We start from the raw sequence: 19256 nt of genomic DNA, 5'->3' as shown, positions 1-19256 counted from the left end.
TCACTGGTACTTGTGTCATTAGCTGCCCCTCCATTCTGCATTTGAACTATTGTTTCGATTCAGTCCCCCTAAAATTATTTCAAAGTGATTGTCAGTGAGATGCTTTGTGATTTCATCTTTAAAGCCAGTGTAGGCACCTTGCTATGGGTGATGCTTCGTCTAGGCCTGCAGGCCTGGGAGAACCAATGCTGCTGCTCCACCAGCAGCAAAGTGCTGCACAGAGCCCCCCATCAGCACCATGCTCGCTGGAGGCTGCAGTTGTTAGATGCCCACAGCACCCACCTCACCACTCAGCTGAGCATCCTGCCTGAAGATGCCCTTGCCTGGGGCTCTGAGCTGAGACCTCTTAGCCCCAGTATTCAAGGCCCAGGTCAGGAGACAGCTTCACTGTAGATTATTTTTGTGCCCTCAGAATGATGTGTGTTTCACTGTAATGGAAAATTTTTTACAACTAGCAAAGTCGGTTGTAAAACAAAACTCTGTAAATAAATTTCCACACCCCCCTTCTAATAATTGCCTTTATAAAAGTAATGAAAAGGTATCAAGGATAAAAAGGGAAAAACCAAAACAAAATAAAACCCTCTTAGCTTTATGTATTTATGCTTCACTTTGTTCCCAAGATGACCTAAAGCAATTTGTAAGGCTGTGTAAAACTCTAACAAGAGAGAAGACATTTCAAAATTAAAAAGGATAAGAAAAAAAACAAGGGTGGGGACATAAAAAAGAGCCAGGAACAGGATTAAAATAAATGTCTGCAATAATGGCCTCTGCTCTGGGTGGGTCACAGTTTGACTCTAAACTGTCTAGGAGCCTGCTGTCAGCTAATGGCATCACCCCAAAAACTCAATTTGTTTATGAACATTTTGGAGGGTAGGTCGGGAGGTCAGGGTGAGAGGTGAAAATACAGGCGAGTCTGGCCAACTCCCTTTTCATTTGGTGCCACGGAGGAGTAGCTTTTAACACATCTGGAATAGAAAACATCATAAGTTGTGTGTCCTTAAAGCAATCCTCCTCAACTATTGTTCTTCAGAGGCAAGGTACCGGTAAATGTGGGGCAGCATTGAATTCAGAACAGAGACCAAATTCTGAACTTGGCTTGCTGAGAACAGAAACTTCAAGTGTATAAAGCTGCTCTGTGTTGCTTTTCTTCTCCACAGTCGAACAGTTAAGAGATTGATTTGTTTTTGCATCTCTATTTCTTCCCTTACCCCTCACTCCTGAAACCATTCTAATCTGATTGTACCCCTCCCACACCACTGCAGCTGATGTTGCAAAGGTCTCCAAAGCATTCTTCAGTTCATCTTTTACTTGGGTCTCGGGAGCATTTGGCAGGTGACTTAGTTCACTTTCTTCTTAAATTACTCTGTCCTTAGATTTCCTAACACCACACTTTGGGGTTCTCTCTCTCTTCTCTGGCCATTCCTTCTACCCGTGCTCCATCTGTTTTTCTTTTTCCACTAGACCCTTCAGTGCTGGTGTTCTTTGGGATTCTGCTCTAGTACTGAGAAGGACTCCAGATCCAAGAGAGTGTACAAAAGTGTTGCAGTCATACAGACCAGCAAACAATATTTCTCATCTTCTGTATCCCATAGTATAGAGTTTCATGAAGTTCTTGTTAACTGAAGAACAGCCGTGGGAAACATGGTACATTGCCTTGCTCAGCTTCCCTTCCAAATGCCTTCCGGTGCCTTTCTTTGACTGCAGACTCTGGAGAGCTAGGAGCTGTAGTTCTCAGACTCCCTTGCAGCTGGAGTTTCAAATGTGATTTTGGTTTCATCAGTTAAAGGTCCTCATTTGAGATTAAAATTTGGAACTGAGTTTGGTAGGGAGAGAAGCAGCAGGGTCTGAGACATCCATTTAGCTAGTGTGGGGATCTAGCAGACATTACATGGCTCGGGAGCCAACAGTTCTGATAGGGGCTTCATGATGCCTGCACTGCAGTTGGGGTAGTGTGTTTGTAAATGTCATGATTTTGGTGGCAGCCTCCTGCTTCCTAGCAGTTTCCCTAATGGGCCTATCAGAAAAAGAATTGTCTAAGGCTTGGAAATGGAGATTAGGGGGTGTCTTTGAGGGAAGATCTGAGTGTTGTGGAGTTTTCAGGGATCTTCAGATTGCTTACAAATGTGCACCTATAAATGATTTTCCATTGACGAGGCTATTTTATAACTCTGTAAGGCAGAAATTTACTTGTAGCAAACTATAGGAATGAAAATGCTTCTTGTCCATAGCAAAGCAAATTAATTTTTCTGATAGATACACAATCAACTTTTGCCCTGAAAAAAAGATCATCTCAAATATTACTTTTTCATTGCCCTGGGACTATACTGCTATAGGAGCCACTAGTCACATGTGGTTGTTGAGCACTGGAATGTAGCAAGTTTGAAGTGAGATGTGCACTAAGAGTAAAACACACACTAGATTTCAAAGACTTGATGTAAAAGGTGTACAGAATTCCTTGTTCATTTTATTCATTGTTTCTATGGATTATACCTTAATATTTTGGATATATTGGACAAAATAAAATATATTAAAATTAATCTCACATTTATTTTTGCTTTTTTTTTTAATAGCTATAACTGTGGCATTTGGAATTTCCCAGGACAGACGTCTGACCAGAGCTGCAGCTGCCAGCCTACACCATAGCCACAGCAACACCAGATCTGAGCCTCATCTGTGATCTCTACTACAGTTCACGGCAATGGCAGATCCTTTAATCCACTGACCGAGGCCAGGGATTGAACCCACATCCTCATGATACTAGTTGGGTTCTTAACCTGCTGAGTCACAGTGGGAAGTCTTATTTTTACTTTTAATGTGCCCTCTAAAAATTTTTAAATTTCACATGAGGCCCACTACCATTGGACAGTGCTGCCCTGCAGAATTTTAACCACTATTACATCTACTGGCAAGTTGAGTTCAACATTCTAGATTGTATGCATGAATGTATATACATGTGCATGTCTAAATTCTCCTTTGAACCAAACCAACATCTTCTAGATTCCCTTATTAGTTAATGTACTGAATAGAAGTCTTTGACATACATCATTTTATATTTATATGAAAATCACAGTTTTAACATTTATATACTTTAGTAGCCATTTCTACAGAGTTGCTCCAGCAGGCCCATTCAATTCTGTTTTCCCAGCCCTTCCAGTGATTTTGTAAGCATCTAATTCCATATATTCAATTCCACTGTAAAATAGCTGAGGTGATTTTCACTATGAGCTACTGTACCCTGACTGATACAATAGGGAAAAAATATTGAGTGCTTATTATTCTCCAGAGATTGTGTTAAACACTCTACACAGATTTTCTGTTTTAATCTTCCTAACAGCTCTCTAAGGCAGGATTCATACTCTCCTTTTCACAGACGAGGCACTGAGAGTTTAAGAAACTTGCCCAAGATGACTAGTTAGGAAATGGTCATATCCAAGCAGAATGATCCCAAAGTCGACTCCATTACCACTGTGCTGCCAGTATCTATTTTCTTTTTTACTCAATGAAACAGAAAGAGCGTATCTGTCCCTTTGCTGACCTGGAAACTCTGGTGTGGCTGAGAAGGGTAGAGGTTTCAGTCCTGACTTCTCTTCTTCTGCCTTCTCTGCGCCCAGATCCTTGATTCAGCAGCTGCTTCTCAGAATCCTAAGCATAGCTCAACCCTGGGTCACTCTTGCAGACCCTCCCCAAAATGAGGAGGTTGAACGACGTGCCATTTCCCATTGCAGCTGAGAAGTAGCTACACAAAGACCAAAAGGTTCTACTAAGAAAGTTGCATGGACGTGTGTGACTGACTTGGAGGTCACAGAGCTTGCTAAACAGGCTATCCACCATCTTCTGCAAAGACAGAGAACAATTACAATGTAATAACTGCTTTTAAAGGCCTACTGTATGTAGGATATTTCATTAGGCAATTTATGTACATTCTCTTTAATCCTTTCAATAACTCAGAAGTAATATTATCCTATTTTAAAGATAAGGAATCTGGTCTTGGCTTAATGATGGATGTCCTGGGATTCCACTGATAATCACTAAACTCTTTATTAATCATGGGCCATATACCTGACCGAAACTTTAGACTCTATATCAAAATACCTTTAAAATGCCCATATTCATAATAAAGAAGTATATGGTATTATTTGTCCACATGTAACTGAATAAGGAAAGAAAAGAGGATAGCAAAAATACTATATGCTATTATAATAATATGCTATTATTAGTGCTAGTTCGAAAGCTTGAAATGAGCAGATAACTCGATATTTTCCAGCATGCACCATGTGAGCTTTTAATTCATTAGCTGTCTTTTCCTGCTGTCTGCTTTCTTGCTATGGTTTATATTTTATGCTGGTGCTGTAGAGATATGGGAAAGGATTATGCTGCCCCACTTCAGTCCCAGGAAATAGAACTGCTATGAATTATTAATAGTATTGGCTTTCTAGTGCTTTTATTTCACCTCTTTGTTTCAGAGAAGGATATTAGTTAAATGGGATTTTTTTTTTCACCACCCCAGGAGGTTACTCTATTTTGTCAGAAACACTGACTTGAGTTATAGAAAAGACAGTCCTATGTTGATTTCCACCTCTACATGTGATGGATTTTCCATCCATTCCACTCCTCTTATATTCTTGCTTAGCAATGGATTAATAGGGAAGTTTTCAAACTGTGCTCTTCAGAGCCTTGGGATTCCCCAGTGGTGCTGAAAGAAAAGCCTGAGGCAGCCACGGCAGTGGGGGGGGGCACCCCCCCCGACCCCAACCTTCCCTAGCTCAGAGAAGCATTCCACTCCTGCTATAGGCATTAAACTCTTGTTCAAGATTATGTTGGAAGAAAGGCCTCTTTTCTTTAAGAATAAGCTTAAAAATATACCAACAAATCCAATAAATAGTAGGTGTCTGTACAACTTTGGGATGCTAAGAAAAATGTCTAAGGATTTGTATTTGATATACATACACAACTATCCATGCGCTAAACCTGACTGAGTCCATGTGACTGGGTTTGTAGGTTGGATTTGGCCCTCCTGTGGTGCTGTGATAGTCATCTGAACTCAGAGAAGTTGGTTATCATGCTTATTTATATAATGAGTAAACTCAAAATCACAAGAAATATCATCTGGGGGCTGGCAAAAATAAATGGATAGATTTCAGGAATAAACTTTGTTCACATGCTTATATTTAAGTTATTAGGTCAGAGATCCATAGGCATCCAACCTTCTTTAAGAGATTGAATATTGTCGTTATTTGAGTTATTTCCCAGGAGATTACTATGATCAAAATATTTACTCACTTTGAATAATAAGAGCAACTATTTCTTCACCTTTCAAAGAAAAAAAAATTTAAATGGGAGGGTTTTGTTTTGTGTGAGATTAAAAAAAAAAATCTCAGAGTTAACAGGTCATACTCAGGGTTTCTTTCTGTGTGTAGACTGTGTATGACCCTAGAAATGCTCTTTCTCTCGTGCATGGAAGCAGGTGGGTGACAAATACTCAATTGTCAGTAAATATTTATCAAGTGCCCCCTGTCACCAGGCACCAGGCTAGATGTTGGGGATATAATAGTGTGGAAGATTCTGACCCTGCCTCCTTAGAGTTTGGATTCAAAATCGGAGGAGGTATGAAGTGAACACATGAACAGTCATATAAGCACAGCAATTCTAGAATGTGGGAATTCCCATGATGCAAACAGTAGTGGGGGAGCAGGGCCCTTTTCAGGTCGGGGCAGTCAAAAAAGGGTCTCTAGGAGGGCAAAAACCCAAGTGCATTTTAGAAGGCCACAGCTGGCCTCTTTGCTGGCTGCCAAGGCCATAAAGGTGTGGTACTTACTGTACTTGACAGCTAAATGTGTGCCATCTGCACCCACGAATTAGAATGCTTTGGAAACCCTGAGGGGACTGATAGTTGGAGACTCTCTGAATAGGAAGAGAAAAACACAGCACAGTTAATTTATTAAACGACTAGATTTTCCCTTGGTCATTTAACATTTATCAGCCCTGTGTTTGATTCTTTTTAATGCAAAGATGGCCTGCAGAATACTTAAAAGTAATATGTGCAGGATCATTGTCCTTTGCCATTCCATAAAACATTGTTTTCACAACTGTGTGTGATCCTCATCAACCATGTAAGAAATGCATCCATAATGAAATGTCTTCTATTACTTCCCCATAATTGTCATTATAATTGCAAACATGATTTTGATAAGAGAATTAAACTTGACAAAAATTAGTTTCATTTTCAAAAATTTCTACAGAAGGCAACTAGAGTGAAGTGAGAACATGGTAATCAAGTAACACGACTTCCGTTGGTAGAATTTTCCAGTTTACATTCTTATTCTTTGATTTTTATTTGTTGAACCTTCTTATTTTTTTTTTGTTTGCTTTTTAAAGCCTACCAGTGGATCATATTTCTTATATAAAAATATCAGAAAGATATATGCACACAAACCAAATTCAGATTTACAGCAGAAATAATAGCTTTCAGTCTCGTTCGAGCAAATATAATTCACCCATCCAGGCAGCCACCCATTCAGTATTTATTGAGTCTACAAAACTAATAGGTAAAATATGCTGAAGTTAGAGCGTGTATTAGTGTATTGTGATCCTACTGGCCCCTTGGCTGGGCACACATTGTTCATGATTCAGTCTTCCTCTGCACAGTTGCTGTAGCAATTCTCTAAAAGGCATGTAAGTAGCCAAAATGTGGCTAGGAAGGCTAAAATAAAGAGCAATTTGAAATTATCTGGTCAATATGATAAATACTTACAGAATAAATTCTGGAAAAACACATGTGGTGTTTTACCTAGGCACCCCAATGAAAAGAAAAAAACTGTTGCATCATCAAGAAGATTCAGTAAGGCATCTGATTATAATTTGAGAGATGACTAATTTCCCCAAAAACATAATGATGAAAAAGCCTCCTGTTCACAACAGCAAGAAAAACAGACCATATCTAAGTATAAGCTTATCAAGAAATATACAGGACCTGAATTTTAAGCAAATAACAACATTTTAATGAGTAACATAAAGACTTGAACAAAAGCAGACAAAATTGTGCTCTTGATAAGATTCAATGTTGATAGAATGTCGGTTCTCCCCAAATTATTTTGATTTAAAAGAGGATTTGAAGGGAGCGAATAAAGTTTTACTAAAATCTAATAGACTGTCTGAGCCATAGCCATTTAGAAATAGAAGAATAATGAGGTAGGGGGTATAGGGACTACTGGACATTAAAATATATTTTAATGTTATGATTATCTTTGGTTAATACCTAAACTGGTACCAAACTATCAATGAAGCCCATTAGAATATCTAGGATATAAATTCAGACATATACACAGATTCAGTATGTGATAATAGTTGTGCTGAGGAAAATGTCTAAGCTTTCAAAAGTAAGACACCTTTTTCAAATACTGCTATCACCTCATTCCAGATAGATTAAAGATTTAAATATAAAGGATAAACCCATACTTTGAGTTAAGGATGTTACATTTTGAACATGTGCATTTACCTCTGTTCCTTCTTAAATCCCATTTAAGTATGAATAAAGTGCATTTTTAAAGTTTTAAACACCTACAAGAATAAAGAATGGGTGAGAGAACTATAGCAACAAAACTTTGGAAATTAGAAAGCAGACTAGTTAGCAGTAACACAGACCTGAGTTATAAACCTATAGTGGGAGGGAGCAGAGAAATGACACATTTTACACTGTGGGAGCCTCTCAAGGCACAGGCCTATGGAAGTGGGCAGAGAGGTGGGGTTAAAAATAGGAGAAGTAATTAAAAATCTGTTTAATAAGCAGTAACCCCCACTCCACACTGGGGAACAGCTGCCCCACCCGCTCAAATGGAAACTGGTATTTCAGCTCCAGAGAGGGTCTTAAAGGCATAGTTTGAAAAAGATGCAGGCAGTGCTGAAAACAGGTATTCAGTAAAGGTTACATGCTAAACATTGAGGCCCTGACCTTCTTCCCAGAGTTCCAGAACATGCATGGCCAGATTTATACACCAGGCAGGATATTGGGCATGTCTTCCCCTGGAGGATCTGACTAGTTCAATGGGCAAGTATAAATACCAAAAATCAGGTTTATTTAGCTCACCCTAGTAAACCTAAGAGCACAGCCCTGCAGCTGGCCAAAAGAAAAATCCATCCAGATTAGGGGACAAGGTGTTCCCCGTCAGAGCTCCAGAACACATCTGATAGAATTGCTAAATTTGCCCCATCAGACAGATTGTCCCCATGGAGGAACCTTTGGCCCAGGCATCAATCCATGACTCCCTTGGTTCAGACTATGCTTTCAGGACAGGCAGCTAAGGAAGCACACTACTTTACAAGCTGAGCTGCTTGCAGCCCCTGGACATCTAGCCTGACCTCAAGGGCTTTCAATGCTCCCCAGCAGTTCTTTCATTTCAGTCAACATTTGCTAACTCCTAAAGCGAATTATTAACATCTTTCTCACTTGAATCTCTCAACCTGACCTCACTTCACCTAATTCTCAGGAAATTGCCTTACCTGCTACTTTACTGAGAAAATGGAAGCTGTCCCGTGAATGCCTCCACATATCCAAATTGCTCTCCAGTTTCTTTGACCCATTGCCTTCTTTTCTGTGCAAAGATGTGATTTCTTTCTTTTCTAAACCTGATGAGTCTACCTATTTCATGATCCTGTTTTCTCCATCCTATGAATGACCACTCCTTTGTCTTGCAGCTTCAGCTCATTCCTTTTGCCCACCTATTGAGAATATGTGTAGTGGACACTGTGATGGGCCACTCAGATCCCCCTTCAAGACTCATTCCCCAGATTCTGTGAGTGCTGTTGGAATCCGTTCCCCTGCCTTCAGCCCTCTCAGGAATTGCCTCAGTGGAAGGAAGTCACCTCACTAAAGGGGACATTTTCTCTGGGCAGTTCATCTCTAATGACTGGTTCGTGTGGGGACATAAAAACCCAGCCCTCTCTAGTCTCAGCTCAGGAAAACACCGAAGGGTCTTCCCAGCTTCGGAGCTTCTCGAATATTGGCCAAGATCTTCACTGAAACTGCATCTGTGCTCAGCTTCTCCCTCAGTCCAATCCTGCCTCCCACAGGTGTTAAAGCCAAGATGGCTCCCTACAGGGTAATCTCTGGCTCAGAGTCTGTATCCCAATGTACCTTTTTATGACATTGTGTCTGTAAGTTATGGACATTTACAAAATTGATGGCTAGTATGAAGTTGCCCTTCTAAGAAGCTATACAAATTTGCATTTTTTTCAACAATGTAAAAAGGGGGCTCTTGGTGTTCCCATTGTAGCTCAGTGGGTTAAGAACTGACAATGTCTCTGTGAAGATGCAGGTTCAATCCCCAGCCTTGCTCAGGTTGCAGCAAGTTACAGTGTTGAAGATGCAGCTTGGATCCAGTGTTGCCATGACTGTGGTGCCAGCTGCAGCTCTCATTTGACCCCTGACCCAGAAACTTCCAGATGCAGCAGGTGTGGTCATTAAAAAAAAAAAAAAAAAATGGCTTTTTCCCATGCCCTAACTGCCGCTTCAAACTTTCAAATCTTTGCCGTTTCCTAAGTAACAGATAGTGTCTCATTCTTTTTTTTTTTTCCTATTTTTAAAATTATGAGTAAAAGGGAGAATATTTTTATATATTTATTGGCCATTTATATTTTTTCTCCACTTCTCTATTGGATAGCCATCTTTTTTACATTCCTTTTTAAGTGTTCTTTGTATAGTGAAAACATTGCAAATAAGTTTTCCAGTTTGCTCTTTTTTTGGTTTTGCTTAAGACTTTTTTTGTTGGTTGGTTTTTGACTATGCCAGCAGTATATGGAAGTTCCTGGGCCAGGGATCAAACCCAAGCTGCAGCAGTGACAATGCCAAATCCTTAATCCACTGCACCACAAGGGAGCTCCTTAAAACTTTTTTAAAAGTTTTATTGAAGTATAGTTGATTTACAATATTGTGATAATTCCTGTGGTGCAACAGAGTGACTCAGTGATACTTACAAGCACATCCATTCTCTTTCAAGTTCTTTTCCCACATAGATTACCATGGAATACTGAGTAGAGTTCTCTGTGCTATACAGCATGTCTCCATTGGCTAATCTTTCCATATACTTCAGTTTGCATATGCCAATCCCAAACCCAGAGTCTCCCCGCAACCTGTCTGCTTTGGTAACCATAAGTTTTTCTAAGTCTGTGAGTCTGTTTCTGTTCTGCAAATACGTTCCTTTGTATTCTTTTTTTAGATTCCGCATGAAAGTGGTATCATATGATGTTTGTCTTTCACTATCTGACTTACTTCACTTAGTATGAGAATCTTTAGGTCCATACATGTTGCTACAAATGGCATTATTTCTTTCCTGTTTATGGCTGAGTAATATTCTGTTGTATATATACACATGTTCTTCCTTCCTTCCATATATCCACTCCTCTGTTGATGGACACTTAGGTTACTTCCATGTCTTGGCTATTGTGAGTAGGGCTGCAATGAACAGTGGGGTGTGTGTATCTTTTAGAATTATGGTTTTCTCCAGATATATCAGGAGTGGGATTGCCGGATCATATATGGTAGTTCTATTTTTAGTTTCTTGAGAAACCTCCATACTGTTTCCCATGGTGGTTGCACCAATTTACATTCCTACCAACAGTGTTAAGAGGGTTCTCTTTTCTCCACACCCTCTCCAGCATTGTCTGTAGACTTTTTGATGACGGCCATTCTGCCTGGTCTAAGGTGGTACCTTATAGTAGTTGTGATTTCCATTTCTCTAATAATTAATGATATTGAACATCTTTTCATGTTTTTTTGGGGGGGGGGTCATCTGCCTGTCTTCTTTGGAGAAATATCTATTTAGATCTCCTGCCCATTTTTTGATTGGTTTGTTTCTTTGGTATTGATTGAGCTACAGGAGGTATTTATATATTTTAGAGATTAATCCCTTTTCAATGACAAGACAATGCTGGATCCTTAACCCACTGCACCAAAAGGGAACTCCTTAAAACATTTTTTTGACCATTCAAAAGTCTTATATTTTAAATTAACATTATCAATATATTTTCTTATGCTTCTTGATTTCCTGTCATGCTTAAATTGGCATTCCACATTTGAAGATTTGAAAAATTCAATAGTATTTTTTTAAAAAAAAACAGCTCAAATTCCATTGCTGGCAAAAAGATCTCCCTGAGAACCTCAATCAGAATTTAGCCCCTCCCCCATTCCACTCTCCCTTTATATAAATCACATTGCACAGCACATTCTGCCTTATTATATTCTTATTATTATATCTTATTAGATCCTAAGTGAGGGAAGGAGCCTCATTTTTAAATATTCACATATGCATTCCATTCTGTAGAATATACTTTGCATATGGAGCTACTTAAATACTTATTAATAGATACCGATTATGTGGTTCTTTTTCACATCAAGGGTGAGTGGGGAAAAAAACATACACACACATCAAAATCCCATTCTCTCCAATTAGATATAAATTTGTGTAAAACAGTTGTGACTAGTTAATTTTTGGCTAGGAGAACTATAAATTCTCCGGCCATCTCCGGACTGGAGCCACAGCTATCAAGGGCAAGACTGAGGTCTGTCAAGTGCACGAAGGGTGAGGTCTTAGGGCTTGCCAAGTGACAGGTGACTAGAACACTCCTAGGTGAGTAGGCAGGTCAGGTAAAATGATTCCTAGCAACACGGATGACATGTACAGAGTGGTGCTCCTCCTGACACCTACACACTCACAGTGTAAGCCGAACTGAAGCACCTACCACCTAACAGCATGACCATCTGCCCTACCAGTGGCATAAACTCCTCCTGGCCAGTAAAAGAAGTTCTTGGTATTGTTGAAGACCAGCTACAGGTGATAGTTAGGCCATCAACTAGTTTCAACTGGTTTTACATTGAGCTCAGGTGGATTAGTTGTTGCAGCTCTGATACCCACTAGTCCTAGTCCTGCATTTGCTGGTTCCATTCCTCCCTTATTCCCTCTCTTTTTTTCCCTCTGAACTGGTGGCATGCAGAAGTTCCAGGGCCAGAGTTCCCGTCATGGCTCATTAGTTAACCACTCCGACTGGGAACCATGAGGTTGCAGGTTCGATCCCTGGCCTCACTCAGTGGGTTAAGGATCTGGTGTTGCCATGAGTTGTGGTGTAGGTCACAGATGCAGCTTGGATCCCGTGTTGGTGTGGCTCTGGTGTAGACTGGTGGCTGCAGCTCCAATTAGACCCCTAGCCTGGGAACCTCCATATGCCGCGGGTGCAGCCCTAGAAAAGGCAACAACAACAAAAAAAGTTCCAGGGTCAAGGATCAAACCTGCACCACAGCAGTGGCCTGTGATAACACAGCAGTGACGATGCCAGATCCTTATCCTGCTGTACCTCCATCCCTTATTCTCTCTTGAGCCTATTCAAGTACGGCTTTCACTCCACCAAAACTGCCCTTGTCAAGGTCATCAGTGACCTCTGTGTTGCTAAACACAGTGGTCAATTCTCAGTCCTCACCCTACTTGACCTGCCAGCAGCATTGTCCTGGTTGATCTCTCCCTGCTCCCAGAGGGCTTCATTTGATTCCTAAGACATGACACTCTCCCAGTTTTTCTCCTATGGATTCCTTCTTCTCCTTTGCTTGGTGGTTCTTCTAATTTGTGAGCTCTTAATATTGGGGTGCCGTAAGGTGCAGTCCGTGGACCTCTGTCATTTTCTGTCTGTATTCATTTTCTAAGTGATCCCACCCAGCCTTATGCTTTTCAATGCTGTCTATCCAAATTTTCTCTCCAGTCATATTCATAGATCTAATTGCCTACTCAACATCTCCTTTAGATGTTTAATAGACATCTCAAGTTTAACACTGCAACATTGAACTTCTCCTCTTTCCCCCAAATCTGCTCTTCTCACAGTCTCTCCAGTTCAGTAAATGACAATCCCATCCTAGTAGTTTTTCAAACCAGTAACCCTAGTGTCACACTTCACTTCTCTTTCTCACACCCACATCCAATTTGTCAGCAAAGCTATTGACTCTACCTTCGCAATATATCCAGAAGCTGATCACTTGTCCCCACACACTGCTCCTACTCTAGGCATGTTAAATTAACTCTTCTATGTCTCTTTCTTCCTAAATAACTTGGGAAGAATAATGGACTGTAGTTTATAGGGTTAATGTGTGGATTAAAAGAAATAGTGTATGTAAAGAACTTAGCACAGTGCAGAGCAAACAGTCAGTGGTCCATAACTGTCAGCTTTTATTACAAGTGGCCTTTCTTTCTAGAAAGTTTCAAGGACATGGGTAAAATTGAAGCCATTAGCCCTTTAAAAATTGATTTATTTTATTGAAGTATAGTTGATTTACAATGTTGTGTTAGTTTCTGGTATACTGCAAAGTGGTTGATACACACACACATGTACATATACATTCATACATACATACATACATATACATATCCATCCTTTTTCATATACTTTCCCATTATGGTCTATCACAGTATATTGAATATACTGTGCTACACAGTAGGACCTTGTTATCCATTCTATGTACAATAGTTTTCACCTGCTAATCCCAAACTTCCAATCCATCCCATCCCCACCCCCTTTCCCCTTGGCAACCACAAATCTGTTCTCTGTCTGTGAATCTGTTTCTGTTTCATAGATAAGTTCATTTATGTCATATTTTAGATTCCATGTATAAGGAATACCATGTGAGGTTTGTCTTTCTCTTTGGCTTATTTCTCTTGGGCTCATTTCACTTAGTATGTTAATCTCTAAGTCCGTCCATGTTGCTACAAATGGCCATCAGCCCTTTTCCTAATAACTGAACTTTATTCTTCAACAAGTGCTATTTTGATTTTTAAGATTTCAACTAAATGTGTTGAAAAGAAAATGTGTTATTGTGCTGATGGCTTAACTTCTAAAAAAGAAAAGTGAAAATTCACCTTACCCAGGAAAAGTGTCACAAATAAGAACTAAAAAAAGGGTTAAAACAAACTACTATTTACAAAACAAATAAGACACAAGGATGCAATGTACAGCACAGGGAACATAGCCAATAAATTTAAATGGCCTATAATCTAACGATATTGAATCACTATGTTGTACAGCTGAAACTCATTGTAAATGAACTATACTTCAATAATAATTAAAGGGTTAAATAGCACAAGGCACTTGGAATCCCCGGAATTCTTCTCTAGCCTGATTGAGTGATTTTCAGCTAATCAGACAACGTTAGCTTAGAAAATATTTTTAACTCAAGGCTATATGAAATTATTACATATGATATTCAATAGCTATGGACAGCACTAGCTTCACAACTTCAAAGAACTTCGGGGATATGGGGAAACTTGTAGAATGTTTCTTAAAACAACTAGGATAACAGCCATCTCTTGTATAAAACTGCCTCATATTATTAACCTGTAGTCCCACTTAATCTGTCATCCCAACTAATTATTTTTTTTTTTTAAGTTTTGTCTTTTTAGGACCATACCCATGGCATGGAGGTTCCCAGGCTAGGGGTCAAAACGGAGCTGTAGCCACCAGCCTATGCCACAGCCACAGTAGTGTGTGATCCAAGCAGTATCTGTGACCTACACCACAGCTAATGGCAACATCAGATCCTTACCTCTTGAGTGAGGCCAGGGATCGAACCTGTGTCTTCAATGGATACTATTCAGATTCAGCCATGATGGGAACTCCCCTAATTATCAATAGGTAGAAAGATCCTGGAATATCCTTAACAGTATGTGAGGTATTATCAATATTACAATAATCTTGGATTAAATATGAACAATCTTAGGTAAGTACCCAAATGTGTAAATTAGATACATATTAATTAAGAAAAAACATGGCACTATGTAAGCAGAAAAAAGTTTCAGACACTTAATTTGTCCCTTTAATGCAGTTGCTTTGCTAATGCATGTGGTAATAAATGGTTTTAATAAAGTTCATCTAATTTTAATATTTATGGAAAAATCATATTTTTTTATCCTTTCATTCTCTCATTCTGTACATATATGTATATTTATATATATAATCTATCATGTGCTGAGTAATGAGAAAAACAGTGAATTGTTTTTATTACATCTTTATAAAAGTATTTTTATCTTTTCACATAGAAGAGTTAGGTAATAATGGCTGTGGATATTTTAAGAGGAGGGAAATAACCCCAATATGAAGTCATCAGGATTTGACTGTGCTTAATTTGTTATTAGTTTTTCTTTGTCCACAATTAATTATATGTTAAACTCTGTGGTACTCTGATAATTTTTTTAAGATTGTATATATCATATCTATTTCATATTATATGCAAAAGTCACTTAGTAAATGTAAACTCCCATTGTTACCTATTGTGGGATCATTTTAACTAGTCCATAAACTTAAATGCTAATGTTTTATTTATTTGTTTATTTTTTGTAGGAAGTCCTGGCTGAGCAAGATTGGAAGTCCTAGTTCTCGAATTGACCGCACAAACTTTTCTAATGAAAAAACCATCTCTAAACTTGAATACTCGAATTTTAGTATTCGATATTGATAGGAGAGAAATTATACTACACAATAGACATATGTGTTCTTCAGCCTACACACTAGAATAATAGTAGCAGAGTAGGGCAATAAAGGAAATTTGTTCTGAAAGCTATAACATATGTTACATTATATGTGACACTGAAATAGTTTTACTCAACTTTGTTTTTAACAAGCCAAAACTTAGCATTATAAAATTTAAAATGTCATTATACAGTATTTAAGCAGTATAAAATTTAAAATGTCATTATACAGTATTTAACATGAATATATAAATTAAACTTGTCTCATGGGATCTTTAATGAATATTATGGCATACATGTTATTTGGCTGTACCTAAACTAATAAAGTTAATCACTTAACAATTTTTATGTACAGTTGTCTGCATTGAGTTATAGAATCTTTGAATAATAATTCAAAGTTGAATAATTTGTTTAATAACAATTGGTTAGATATAAATGTACATATGATGATGATATGATGATGAGAATATTGATTTTATGGCTAAAGAATTACTTTAAAAAATACTGGTTAAATGAAAACATGTTCAGCACTTTAGTTGGAGCAACTTAGTGCTTTCTATGAACTATATATACTGTTCTGTGTAGTGAACAGAGGTGTGAAAAACCCACACTTTCAGTACAGTAATCAGCAAGGTTTTTATCAACAACAACCCACAATGGATGTCCTATGACCCAGAAAAGAAACTGAGAGTCTAAATAAGTCATACTATTCCCTCCAAACTTGGCCTAACCTCTGGTGCAGATGATAATTAAGCAAGAGTATTTTAAGGGGGAGGTTTATTTCTACACTAGAGAATTATACACTGGAAGAAAGATATTTAACGTAGTCCTTCAATAATTTCCAAATGTTTGGAATAATGGAATCCATTAAAACAAAAATTTACACAGAATGTAATCCATAAAGCAAATGGAAAAGGACTAGTATGATTGAAACAGGGGTCCCTGGAGCCTTACACACTTGGTCTCGCTTTTCCTTCTGCCTCTTGTCCTCTGCAATTGTCCAATAATATCAAATGCCTTGGGAATATAGGCTGGAAACCACCATTCTTTCTATGGAGCACATCTCTATTGCTACACTCCAGGGCATGGACAAAAGAATTCAGGCATCTCTCTGCCTGCTGCAAGATTAGGATTAAGAGGAGATAAAGGATGGGCTGGGTTTGTTCACTTGAATGGTTAGCTCAGTAATAATAGCTCAATGATAAAATATTGATATCAAATGAATATGACAACAAAACAGTAGGGAATGACAAAGGTTTTTTTCTTTTTTAAAAAAACTTTCCAAATACACTTAAAGGAATAAAGAGCTCTCCTATTGTTTGAGAGGCTCAGGGGTGTTATTCATTTGGGTTTTGCTCTCCTTGTATTTCTCCACTCCTGGTTCAAGGAAGGTAGATAAGGCTGAGTTCCTTTACCTCAGAGTTTTGATGTCAGATCCCCTGAAGACAACTTTCCTTCTGAGGTTTCCTTTTAAAAGGGGGGTGTTATGCTGTGAGTTGAGTAGAAAGACAAACACTAAGCCTTGAGCAGGTAAAAGCAGAAGTGGCAAGAGCCAAAGGGATGGGGAGATTATCTAAGACCAAAGGCAGTGATTTCCCAAGAGATGGAGGCCTGCACCTTTATCCCCAATAGCACCTCTGGGGGATGGCCAAACCTGAAAAGGGGTATATAGTGTGGTCCACCCAAAGAAGCTGGACCCCAGGCCCACAGGCTCCCAGCAATAAATAGCAAGATTCCTATGCCCACAAGTGCTGCAAAGCATCCTGACTGCAAGGGATCATTGTGGCTTGGATGGTAGTCATGGTAACTGGCATGGACTGGAGACCAGAAAAGACTACCTTGAATGTTCTCTCTGCATTAGACCCCTTACATGATCCTTCTGAGAGAGGGTGCAAAGCCCCAGGGGTGAAAGATTGACTTTTCTGCCTCCCAGACAGGATGGAGCTTGAAGCAGGATCTATTTGATTTAGAGAAAAAGAGACAGTTCTTGCACATCAAGCTGAAAATAAAACCCCTATCTCTTACACATAGAGAAGCTAAATGAGTTTAAGAAAATACGATCTCAGAAATGACACCAATATGTCACTTTTTATTACCCTGATTTCCTCTGGTAGTTCCCTTCCCACTGTCTTTATAAGAAAATCACACTTTCCTGGCACAATCTTCTAGCTGCACAAAGTGAATCACATTAGTCAAGGTTGCTTAATGATTAATACATAACTAAGTCCTATTACTGGATAAAAAATGTTTTAGATAATGATAAAAAATGGGTGTTCACAAATGGTTAGAGAAAAAAAAGGTAAAGCAATTTTTTACAGAGACCAGAGAGCACTCCTTAACAGTAAATTCAATACATCAATTTCATATTGAACTCACACAGGGACTTTTAAATGTAGGTGTCACATTTTAGGTAATAGTAAATCTTGATAGGTGTAAATTTACCTAAATTAGGCATTTTAAATAACAGGGAAAAAAAAGAGGTCTCTACAGTGACCATCATCCAGGTGTCTCAGCACTCCACAAGCCCACACCCTCCTCAAGAACCAACATGTCAGAATTAGGGGGATATTATTTCTTAACGTGTTTATTTTTTCATATTTATGCAAAATTCCTATTTTTAAACAACCTAAATGTTCATCAACAGGAATAAAGGGGTGATACAATAGAATATTACTCAGCCATAAAAAAGAATGAAATAATGCCACTTGTAGCAACATGGAAGGAACTAGAGATTATTGTACTAAGTCAGACAAGTATCATATGATATCACTTATATATGGAATCTAATTTTAAAATGATATAAATGAACTTATAAAACAGACTCAGATTTCAAAAACTTATGGTTACTAAAGGAAAGACATAATGGGAGGGATAAAGTAAGAGGCTGGGATTAACATATACACACTACTATATATAAAATAGGTAACTATGACCTACTCTATAGCACAGGGGGCTCTATTTTTTAATAATGTATATGGGAAAAGAATCTAAAAAAGAATGGGTATATGTATAGCTGAATCACTTTGTCATACACTTGAAGCTAACACAACTCTGTCAAATAACTATACACTCCAATAATTTTTTTAAATGCCTGTCTTTAAAAAATTCTTACTCAAGAAGTTAAGCTTAATAGAATCTTCTTGGTTGGAGGGAAGATGCAAAAGACAGAATCTTTGGCAGGTGCAGCACATAGCGCAACAAGGGTGTGGTAGAAACAGGAGATATTTCTGTTAGGAAGGCTGTGGGCTTCTAAGCTTGAGAAGAAGCAATTAGTTTCATTGGAACCTGGGAAACTAGATAGAGGGGAATTCCCTGCAGCCTGACGAAGTAAGTGCTTCAGAGGTAAGTGCTTCAAAGTTAAGTGCTTGTGCTAACAATATGCAGAAAAGCACAGAATGGGTAAACTAACAAGAGGGAGTGGGGGTGGCAACAACACCCACTAGTTCAACTTCCCTGGAATCTGGTCACCATTTTTACAATGAAATATTTTCAACATTGTCTATTGAAGGAATCTTTCAGAAGCATATGCCTCTAAACTCAGAGACAGCAGAAAAAAAAAATTCACTTCCAAAAATTAGCTAATATTTAACAAGTATACAGTCCACAAATACTTTTCACAGAGTAGCTCTTCCTGGCCTCCATGAATACAGATATGAAAGAATGTTTACTACTTGTTAAAAGGACAAGATTTTCATGACTGGAACTAATTTCAGGAACGGGAATAGGCAGAGTGCTGTGATAGAAAATATTCTGGTCTAGGAA

At 38.5% G+C, this 19256-nt stretch overlaps 1 protein-coding gene and 1 long non-coding RNA gene across 5 annotated transcripts in view; one reads left to right on the top strand and one right to left on the bottom strand.

The window, feature by feature from the left end:
- Nucleotides 1-15836, top strand: part of ACYP2 (acylphosphatase 2) — a 195623-nt gene extending 179787 nt beyond the window's left edge. For 3 of the 4 annotated variants that reach the window (XR_014839418.1, XM_085015630.1, NM_001444440.1), the window contains one exon: nucleotides 15367-15836. Coding sequence is in view for 2 of the 4 variants with exons in the window: in NM_001444440.1 (NP_001431369.1) it covers nucleotides 15367-15481 (115 nt within the window). In the remaining 2 variants the exon portion in view is untranslated. The remainder of the gene's footprint in view (nucleotides 1-15366) is intronic. The other variant, XR_014839419.1, reaches the window with a different exon arrangement.
- Nucleotides 3786-19256, bottom strand: part of LOC106508926 (uncharacterized) — a 138297-nt gene continuing 122826 nt past the window's right edge. The window contains exons 2-3 of the long non-coding RNA XR_014841961.1: nucleotides 5816-5901; nucleotides 3786-3834 (exon numbers count right to left, since the gene is read on the bottom strand). This is a non-coding gene — a long non-coding RNA (uncharacterized LOC106508926). The remainder of the gene's footprint in view (nucleotides 3835-5815; nucleotides 5902-19256) is intronic.

The sequence above is a fragment of the Sus scrofa genome, chromosome 3 (genome assembly GCF_054392235.1).
Source record: "Sus scrofa isolate SSC_HxYL_T2T_F1_AM1 chromosome 3, Sscrofa_HxYL_maternal_Yorkshire_Landrace_v2.0, whole genome shotgun sequence".
Classification (NCBI taxonomy): Eukaryota; Metazoa; Chordata; class Mammalia; order Artiodactyla; family Suidae; genus Sus; species Sus scrofa.
Note: the sequence above shows the minus strand (reverse complement) of the source record. Positions and strands in the feature narration are given on the sequence as shown.